We start from the raw sequence: 10,630 nt of genomic DNA, 5'->3' as shown, positions 1-10,630 counted from the left end.
CCAGGCACGTCCAGCTGGGAGGAGGCCTCGGGGAAGACCCAGGACCAGGTGGAGAGATTAGATCTCCACACTGGCCTGGGAACGCCTCAGGATCCCCCAGTTAGAGCTGGTTAATGTGGCCCGGGAAAGGGAAGTTTGGGGTCCCCTGCTAAAGCGGCTGCCCCTGTGACCCGACCCCGGGGTATAGTGTTAGGGACTACATGAGCCGGTTTCCGGGGAATTCAGACCGGATGTTCCCCGGTCACATACACCGCGGGAAACGCTCCCGTCATTGGCAAGCGGTGAGTCCTGTGAGTCTGGATGAATTCGCTGACGTTCTCCACTCAAGACAGTACTTTGCTACGTCAGCTAGCTAGCAATTAGCACGCATTAGCAAGCAAGCTAACAGTAGCAGCTAAAAGAAAAGTATATTTCAGATGTCAGTTCCTGTTGGTAAAGGGTTTTGTTGAGTCCACACCTGCTGTGCCTCCGCTACACACACACTGCAGCAGCCGGCCTAAACCCCAGCCCCGGGGGTCTGATCCCAGACCCCCAAGTCCTGAGTCCAGAGTCCTGATCCGCGTTTGCTGCAGAGAGGCGAAGGACTGGAGCAAAACGTCTAACTGTTCTGAGTTCAGTCCACAGGCTGTTGGAGACGACCAGGAGACGGTGAAGGTCCTGAACTTTGACCCCCCGCAAAATACTCACAAGACTAGTTCTAATTAGCCAATGTTAGCATGCTCACACGCTAATTTTGGTCAGCATTATGCTAGCTCAGCACCAGCATGCTAGCACTGTCATTATGAGGTAGTTAGCATGCTGCCTGCAGTTAGCATTTAGCCTCAGCTCAGTTCTGCGGGTGGTTTGAGTGTGTGTTACATATACGTCAGTTTAATCAAGTTAAATACTCCGTCTGGCAAACTGAGCCACCTGAACATTACACCGCCGAGCACCTGTCACACACACACACACACACACACACACACACACACGCACACACACACACACACACACACACACACACACACACACACACACTAAACAGGAGTGACTAACGCCAAACTATCAGAAACCACGTGTTGAATTATTGAACACAGAGGATCTGTTCGGTGTCTCTCCCTTTGCCTCCTCTTTCATCATCTTCTTCTTCTTCTTCTTCTTCTTCTTCTTCTTTTCCTTCACCTCTTTCCTCCTCCCATCCTCCACACATCTCTCACAGCACATGCAAGTGATCAGCGTATATGGAGACTTTAAAAAACAACAACAACAACATCCAGAAGTTGAATGAGCTGCACTATAAACTACAGAACCATAAACCCCCCAGAGGCCCCGCTGTGTCCACACAGGAGCAACACACAGATACAAAGAGTCCACTTCAGTCCTTTTGTGCTCATTTTTTTAAGATTCAACATCATTTTGCCTCCATTTTGAGTTGTTTTGCATCTATTTTAACTCATTTTACATTTCTATGATGTCGTTTTGTGTCTCTCTGTAACTATTTTACATTTAGTTTCAAACATTTTGCCCGTCTTTGTCTTCATTTTTGTCCCTTTGTGGTCGTTTTGTGTGTATTTTCAGACATTTAGCTTCTCTTCGTAGTGATTTTGCATCACTGTAGTCATTTTTAGTGTCTCTGTCATCATTTTTGGTTGTTTTGTGTAAACTTGTGGTCATTTTGCATCTTTTTGTGGTGGTTCTGCATCTATTTTTAGTAATTTTGCATCTTTTTGTGGTGGTTTGCATCTATTTTTAGTCATTTTGCATCTTTTTGTGTTGGTTTTGCATCTATTTTTAGTCATTTTGCATCTTTTTGTGGTGGTTTTGCATCTATTTTTAGTCATTTTACATCTTTTTGTGGTGGTTTTGCATCTATTTTTAGTCATTTTGCATCTTTTTGTGGTGGTTTTGCATCTATTTTTAGTCATTTTGCATCTTTTTGTGGTGGTTTTGCATCTATTTTTAGTCATTTTACATCTTTTTGTGGTGGTTTTGCATCTATTTTTAGTCATTTTGCATCTTTTTGTGGTGGTTTTGCATCTATTTTTAGTCATTTTGCATCTTTTTGTGGTGGTTTTGCATCTATTTTTAGTCATTTTACATCTTTTTGTGGTGGTTTTGCATCTATTTTTAGTCATTTTGCATCTTTTTGTGGTGGTTTTGCATCTATTTTTAGTCATTTTGCATCTTTTTGTGGTGGTTTTGCATCTATTTTTAGTCATTTTCCGTTTCTAGGACGTGTTTTTGTGTCTCTCTGTGGTCATTATCTATTCTTAGTAATTTTGCTCGTCTTTGTCTTAATTTTTGTCCCTTCGTGGTCATTTTGTGTCTATTTTCAATCATTTAGCATCTCTTCGTAGTCGTTTTGGATCCCTATAGTCTTTTTTTTTGTCTCTTTGTCTTATTTTTGGTTGTTTTGTGTAAACTTGTGGTCATTTAGCATCTCTTTATGGTCATTTTCAGAGTCAGGGCTCAGCTTAATCTGTAAACCCTCATTGTTTCACATTGAAAGCTAAAGTTAATGATAGCAGCTGAAGAGCTTTGCTAACATAAACTCATGTTTATTCTTCAGATACAGCAAAGTACTCATCTGGGTTCCTCTTGCTCTGCACACTTTATATAATCATCCTCTGCTGCTCAATATGTAACAAAGACCCCCCCCCCCCCAAGTGTGTGCTTTGATCTGACACACACACACACACACACACACACACTTTGGTCAAACGTGCCTGAGGTGAGCCACGATGTCGGTGTGGTGTTAGCAGGGCAGCAGTGACGTCACGTCCACGCTGCGGGGGACCAGCGTGTGTTCTCATCTCTTTCTTCAGGTAAATAATTGAGACCAGACATGAGCCGGGTATCCACTTACGCCCGCTGATGTCACGACTGTGTGGAGGGCAAACACCCACAGAGGGCGGTGAGAAAAGCTGCTACAGGTTCAGAAGACGTCGACCATGAACCCGAACCTTCCTGCTCCAATCTGTGTCTAACTTCTCCATACAGTATATCTCAACTCAACTCAACATGTATTTATATATCGCACTTTAAAAGACAATCTTTGTTGCTCAATGTGCTGCAGTATACATAAAAAACAGCATAAATCATGATCGTTGTGACGAAAAGAGAGCTGAGGAAGGCAAAGCTCTCAATCTGACGGCATCTTTTTGTGGTGTTTTGCATCTTTTTTAGTCATTTTGCATCTTTTTGTGGTGGTTTTGCATCTATTTTTAGTCATTTTGCATCTTTTTCTGGTGGTTTTGCATCTATTTTTAGTCATTTTGCATCTTTTTGAGGTGGTTTTGCATCTATTTTTAGTCATTTTGCATCTTTTTGTGGTGGTTTTGCATCTATTTTTAGTCATTTTGCATCTTTTGTGCTGGTTTTGCATCTATTTTTAGTCATTTTGCATCTTTTTCTGGTGGTTTTGCATCTATTTTTAGTCATTTAGCATCTTTTTGAGGTGGTTTTGCATCTATTTTTAGTCATTTTGCATCTTTTTGTGGTGGTTTTGCATCTATTTTTAGTCATTTTGCATCTTTTGTGCTGGTTTTGCATCTATTTATAGTCATTTTGCATCTTTTTGTGGTGGTTTTGCATCTATTTTTAGTCATTTTGCATCTTTTTGAGGTGGTTTTGCATCTATTTTTAGTCATTTTGCATCTTTTTGTGGTGGTTTTGCATCTATTTTTAGTCATTTTGCATCTTTTGTGCTGGTTTTGCATCTATTTTTAGTCATTTTGCATCTTTTTGTGGTGGTTTTGCATCTATTTTTAGTCATTTTGCATCTTTTTCTGGTGGTTTTGCATCTATTTTTAGTCATTTTGCATCTTTTTGTAGTGGTTTTGCATCTTTTTTAGTCATTTTGCATCTTTTTGTGGTGGTTTTGCATCTATTTTTAGTCATTTTGCATCTTTTTGTGGTGGTTTTGCATCTATTTTTAGTCATTTTGCATCTTTTTGTGGTGGTTTTGCATCTATTTTTAGTCATTTTGCATCTTTTTGTGGTGGTTTTGCATCTTTTTTAGTCATTTTGCATCTTTTTGTGTTGGTTTTGCATCTTTTTTAGTCATTTTGCATCTTTTTGTGGTGGTTCTGCATCTATTTTTAGTCATTTTGCATCTTTTTGTGGGGGTTTTGCATCTTTTTTAGTCATTTTGCATCTTTTTGTGGTGGTTTTGCATCTATTTTTAGTCATTTTGCATCTTTTTGTGGTGGTTTTGCATCTATTTTTAGTCATTTTGCATCTTTTTGTGGTGGTTTTGCATTTATTTTTAGTCATTTTGCATCTTTTTGTGGTGGTTTTGCATCTAGTTTTAGTCATTTTGCATCTTTTTGTGGTGGTTTTGCATCTATTTTTAGTCATTTTGCATCTATTGCACAAGTTATTAGTAGTTTTCAGGAGGTCTCTGTCACTCACGGCTTTAATAAACACAAATTATTATTAAATCACTTTCAAATGTTCGTCACTGTCGAGCGTTTAATTGAACTGAACAACAAAGGCTCAGTGTGAAGTCTCACTTCACCCACAGCTTTGCAGGATCTCGTTCCCCCGCGTGTGTCCGCGGTTTACTACACGTTATATGAGCTCCCTCCAGCGGCCGCAGGTGCGCACACACACACACATGCGCACACACACACACACACACAGGTGGGAGGTCATTCTACCGCCCTCCGCTGGACTCAGGGGTTCAAGCAACAAACTATTTGTTGTACTGAGAAATTTATTGTTGTTTCTCACCACTCAGAAAAGCCTCTGCGGTTACACAGAGCTTTGTGTGACCCTGTAGTCATTTAGCATCTTTTTGTGGTGGTTTTGCATCTATTTTTAGTCATTTTGCATCTTTTCGTTTTGGTTTTGCATCTTTTTTACACGTTTCTTTGACGTTTTTTTGTGTCTCTCTGTGGTCAGTATCTATTTTCAGTAATTTTGCCCGTCTTTGTCTTCATTTTTGTCCCTTTGTGGCCGTTTTGTGTCTATTTCCAGTCATTTAGCTTCTCTTCATAGTGATTTTGCATCACTGTAGTCATTTTTAGTGTCTCTTTGTCATAATTTTTGGTTGTTTTGTGTAACCTTGTGGTCATTTAGCATCTTTTTGTGCTCTTTTTACGTCCATTGTGAGTTGTTTTGTATGTCCTTTTTATTGTTTTGCATCTATTTTTAGTCATTTTGCATCTTTTTGTGTTGATTTTGCATCTGTTTTTACACGTTTAAGGCAGGGGGGCGGGTACAGACCAGCTTTAAGGGACCATATGACTGATAAAGGCACTTCCAGCTCATCTCATCTGCATTTAGATTGGTCATTCATTGAAATTACGTCAAAGGTCGCAGGGTGAGATACGGTGACGTGCTAATTGTGCTGGTATTTGACACGCACCATAAAAACAGAGGTAGACAGACGGCTCTCCTTTCTGCTTCAGCGGACGATCAACATTAACATTTTGTCTCCATTCTGCCTCCACGAAAGACGGCGAGGGAGTAAAGGAAGTGGAGCATGCTGGGAAAATGTTATTACTGAAGAAATCATCAATAAGAAATGTTTTGTGGGCGGGGCTTATATTACAAAACATATCATATCCCTTGAACGCTTTGTGCTATTGGAACCACATTTGGTGGACATGTGTAGATGTAATGTCTGAGGGGACGTTGGGAATTTGGTGCCATTTGGCCAACAGGTGGCGCTGTAGCAGCATAATCTGACTATAAAGAAAGGAATCTCTGACGGCCCTTCACATATCTCAAGAAACATTCATCCAATCCACTTCACTTTTGGCAGGAACAGAAAAATAACTGGTCTCTCCCTGTTCAGTAAGTTTTTTTCTGATATGGTGGTCAACTGGGAGGGGAGGGGCTTTGTCTTTACAGAAATGCTCTCTCTCTCTCTATTGACCTGGGACTGGCCAAAGTCTCCGGTCACAGCCAGATTTTCTAAAGCCAAGGTGCAGAAGTGTAGTTTTCTCCAAGAACACTTGAGTTTTAATATGAAGAACGGTTTTTATGAATTTGTTTTGTCCAACAACGTCAAAAATAAACGGCCTCCTCCAGGTTTAAGAACAGTATTTGGGTAAATCGCCTCTTCGGTTACTTTTCTGCTATGAAAAGAGCGACAGAAGTGACAGAGTTTGGATCCTATATGACACACACACACACACACACACACACACACACACACACACACACACACACACACACACACACACACACACACACACACAGTCCTGTTCCCATTTTGGTCGTCCAGTAAATGAGAGCGAGCTGTTGAATGAATGTATGAACGACTGAATACCAGGAATTCAAGGCTGCACTGAACACAGCAGACAAAGCAAAGCAACCAACCACGAAACAAAACACACAAACAACAAACACACAAACAGGCTCTGTTGGAATAAACCAATGTTTTATGAACGAACTGAATTTAGCGCAACATTTGCAGCAAATATGCAAATAACAGTGATGAAAGTTGAAGTTTGTGAAGTGATAATATTATTATATATATATATTATTTTTCTGCAGAGATAACGTGTCTTGTAGGCCGACCCGTTCCAAGGGGCAGAACAAAAGTGACACAGCAATGAGGGCGCCCTCCCACTGTGCGTCCGTCCCGTGCCCCGTGCTTTAGGGTCCTTGTCCCCCCCTCCAGGCCCGTTTGTACTCACACTACCTGGGCCTCGGAGAATGCTTCTTGCTGCCTATACGTCATCACGCCGTAACACGTCACACGCATTGATGACGTCATGGCGATGCGTGGCTTTGTTTCCAGATCTTTCCGTAGACCTCGGAGTTTTTGTGCGTCTTGTCGACTGTTTTTGAATCTTTTCATCGACCAAATCTGCAGTAAACACTCCACCTCCGCATCACACCAACGTGAACCTTTCACCGCCATTGTTTGAAATGTCCGCGCATGGTCCCTCCTTCTTTTTTCTATGTCCCAACAGGTGCACAGGAAATGACCTCAGAACCGGCGTAGGCCTCGTGCTCGTACACGTGCGCACGCTCGTGCTCGTACATGTGCAAACGTGCTTTACAAAAGCCCACCTCTCCCAAACGGCAACCGTACCGCGCCACGCCTAGCTGCCTAGGGCACGGTACGGATGGACAGAGTGAGCGCGCCCTGAAACGGCATCGCTTGCTGCTCTGTGCCGGGTCACAAACTTTCTCAAATTACAGCTAAACCAGACGCTAAAATGTGTTTCTGAGAACATTTTACATAAGAAAGTGCAGTCATAAGTTTCTAAAGTCTTATTCGACAGTTTGATCTGAGTTTTGTGAGCCTGAAAAACTGAACAGGGCTTTGCTGCTGTCAGTCATCGACTTAAACCCGCCCCACAAGAAATAAACTGCTGTGATTGGTCGGCACAGGGAGAGGGGCCAGACCTATCAGCCAGAACAAATGAAACATGAGATAATCTTCACAACTGAACATCACTTTTATGATTTATGAAGCGTAAAAAATCACCAGAGGTAAAAAACTATATGGTTAAACGTCTACAAACGAACTACAACTCCCGGCAGCTTCCAACTGATTTCATTCGTACGATGAGATGACGTTTGTAGTCTCATTTAGCCGTTTGTCAGCAGCCGCCATTTTGTTGGCAAACCAGTCGGGTGGTTACTGACGTATTTTACAGTATGTCATGGAAACATCTTCAGCCCATGTTTACCTCAGAAAGAACTAACAAAATAAATCATATAAATATAAAACAACCACTGACTTTGAGGAAACAGGAAGTGCAAAAATGCCAAAACACTTCCAGGTTCTAGGACTCATTTCTGCACCACTCCATCCTTGTGAACTGTAAATTCAATTAGTGCTTAAAATCTTAAATAACCTTCACAAAAAAGGTCATTGAATGCATCATTGAAACCCCATTAATTTAAATTAATTGACAATGTTTCTGCCCGGTAACACACCGAAAAGAGACGGCGGTTATTATTAAAGAGGAAAACGTTATTTAAAATAAATGAATAATATAAATCAATTAAAGAAAATGTACAAACAAATGCGGTGCTGATTTGAGTTGTACATGGTTGTTGCATTTTTGATAAATATTATTTAACTCAAATTATGGAGAAGAGGGAGGACCAGGAAACTACCCTGCTATTCTGTTTTTTTTTAATTATTTTTCATTAATTCTTAGAAATTTTAAAAATAACTATTTTACTTGAATGTTTTAAGGCAAAATGTGTAAATCACGCTGGAAAATTATGTATTTTTATGTTTTATATTTATGATTTTAGGCTGTAAAACAAAAAAAAGGGACTATTTCAAAAGCGTATCATGACTTTTTATAGTAAGGACGGTACTTTATCTTCTTACAGGTGAGATAAATGAAGGTTATTGTGTTATTTTTACCCTTATTTTATTCATTTTCTTTGTAAGATACAGTCCTGCTTTTCACTTTTATGATTAATACTTTGTAACTCTTTTACTTATTTACTTATATCTTTATTTCAAACGATTAAAAAAAGATAAAAACAAAGAAACGAATGATAAAATAATCTTTGTGTAGCATAGAAATACAAATAAAAAGCCAATTTCAATAAAGTTAACCTCTGACTTGATGGGAAATCCTTTGTTCTAAGTGTTTTATTTATTTATTATTTATTATTTCACATCAAATCAAACCGTAGAAGTCTTTGGTGCTGAGCGGCGCCCGACTGTACCTGGATGAGGGTGTTGCATCTGTAGCTGAGGCGGCGTACGTTTGGGTCCCAGCCCTCCAGCGGCCAATCAGATCCGCGCCTGTTCATTTTCATCGTCATGGTTACCGGTTAAGATCCGTGCACCATTCTGCGTGCGAACAGGACGGCGAAGGAAGCTAAAACATGGACGCTTCCTGGTTGTGTTGACGCGTTGAGTGGTAAACCGGTGACAACAAAGGTCCACGCAGACGTCCCATCATATGGGAAACGTCCCTTAAACCGGTGATAAAACGTTCTGCTGTCGATCAAATGGTATCCACAACCTTCTTCTTCTTCTTCTTCAACCGTAAAAAGTCAAATAAAGGTCGTGTGTGTGTTCGCACAAGTCCCACACACACACACACACACACACACACACACACGCACAAACACACGTATTTCACTTTGATTACAGCTGTGCAGTTTGGACGGAGATCAGAGTGTGTGTGATAAACCTACACTAAGAGGGGAGAGAGCTGATCTGTGTGTGTGTGTGTGTGTGTGTTTGTGTGTGTGGTTCACTTGTTTTATTGGCTCGTCCCATTTGCGATGGGGGCGGGGGCGGGGGGGTGGGGGGGCTGTCAGAGCTGATTAGTCGATCAGAAAAGCGGACAAGTTCAGCAACGCATTCACTGAGTATCAAAAACACCGACACTGAGGGCAACGCATGCTCGCACACGCACGCACACACACACACACACACACACACACACACACACACACACACACACACACACACACACACACACACACACACACACACACACACACACACACACACAGGATTTTCCTACAACTTCTCATACCTTTATGACAAGTTATGGAGATATTGAATTAAATAGGCGTCAGTATTTCACTCTGGACCAAAGGACAAGATGATTGCTGCATTTGTGTGTGTGTGTGAGAGTGTGTGTGTGTGTGAGAGTGTGTGTGTGTGTGTGTGTGTGTGAGAGAGAGAGAGAGACTACAAAGAGGACTGAAAGTGGAACAATGCAGCTGATTCCTAATGAGTGTTGTACACAAGTTGAGCTACGTGTCATGTGTGTGTGTGTGTGTGTGTGTGTGTGTGTGTGTGTGTGTGTGTGTGTGTGTGTGTGTGTGTGTGCGCGTGTGTGTGAGGTTGATTATGGAGAATGAGCAGAACAGCTCCATCTAGTGTTTTAGGATCGTAGTCGCAACAACAAAATCTCCATGACAACACTGAGGGCGGTGGATTTTTTTGGACCATGCTAGTTTTTATTTTATTGGAGTGTGTGTGTGTGTGTGTGTGTGTGTGTGTGTGTGTGTGTGTGTTTACCTGCTGTAGAATGACCATGGTTCTGGTTTCGGTCCTTATAACTGGACATCAGCAGTCACCTGTAGACCCTGAGAAAGACAGAGATGATGATGAGAACATCTGCTCACCAAGATTATTCTTTACCGTCTGGATTTTTCACTTAAGGCGCTTTTAAGGGCGCACTCCCACTGTCCATCCTTACCGTGCCCGGTTGTTTGACCAGTGTGAGTGCAACCGTACCAGGTCTAACACGCCCCGTCTGAGAGAGGTGGGCTTTAGTAAAGCACGTTTGCACGTGTACGAGCACGAGCGTGCGCACGTGTACGAGCACGAGGCCTACGGCGGTTCTGAGGTCATTTCCTGTGCGCCTGTTGGGACGTAGAAAAAAGAAGGAGGGACCATGCACGGACATTTAAAACAATGGCGGTGAAAGGTTCACGTTGGTGTGATGCGGAGGTGGAGTGTTTACTGCAGATTTGGTCGATGAAAAGATTCAAAAACAGTCGACAAGACGCACAAAAACTCAGAGGTCTACGGAAAGATCTGGAAACAAAGCCACGCATCGCCATGACGTCATCAATGCGTGTGACGTGTTACGGCGTGATGACGTATAGGCAGCAAGAAGCATTCTCCGAGGCCCAGGTAGTGTGAGTACAAACGGGCCTGGAGGGGGGACAAGGACCCTAAAGCACGGGGCAC

The 10,630-nt window shown here is 41.9% G+C and overlaps 1 protein-coding gene across 1 annotated transcript in view; it reads right to left on the bottom strand.

The window, feature by feature from the left end:
- The window catches only part of myo7aa (myosin VIIAa), a gene marked incomplete at its 5' end in the record, with an annotated part of 95,423 nt that extends 85,422 nt beyond the window's left edge, over positions 1 to 10,001 (bottom strand). The window contains one exon of the mRNA XM_083913792.1: positions 9,953 to 10,001. Within this exon, the coding sequence (XP_083769918.1) occupies positions 9,953 to 10,001 (49 nt within the window). The remainder of the gene's footprint in view (positions 1 to 9,952) is intronic.
- Positions 10,002 to 10,630: the final 629 nt, after the last annotated feature.

The sequence above is a fragment of the Echiichthys vipera genome (genome assembly GCF_963691815.1).
Source record: "Echiichthys vipera genome assembly, chromosome: 5".
Lineage (NCBI taxonomy): Eukaryota > Metazoa > Chordata > Actinopteri > Perciformes > Trachinidae > Echiichthys > Echiichthys vipera.
The sequence above is the reverse complement of the archived record's forward strand: the minus strand, read 5'-3'. Positions and strand labels throughout refer to the sequence as shown.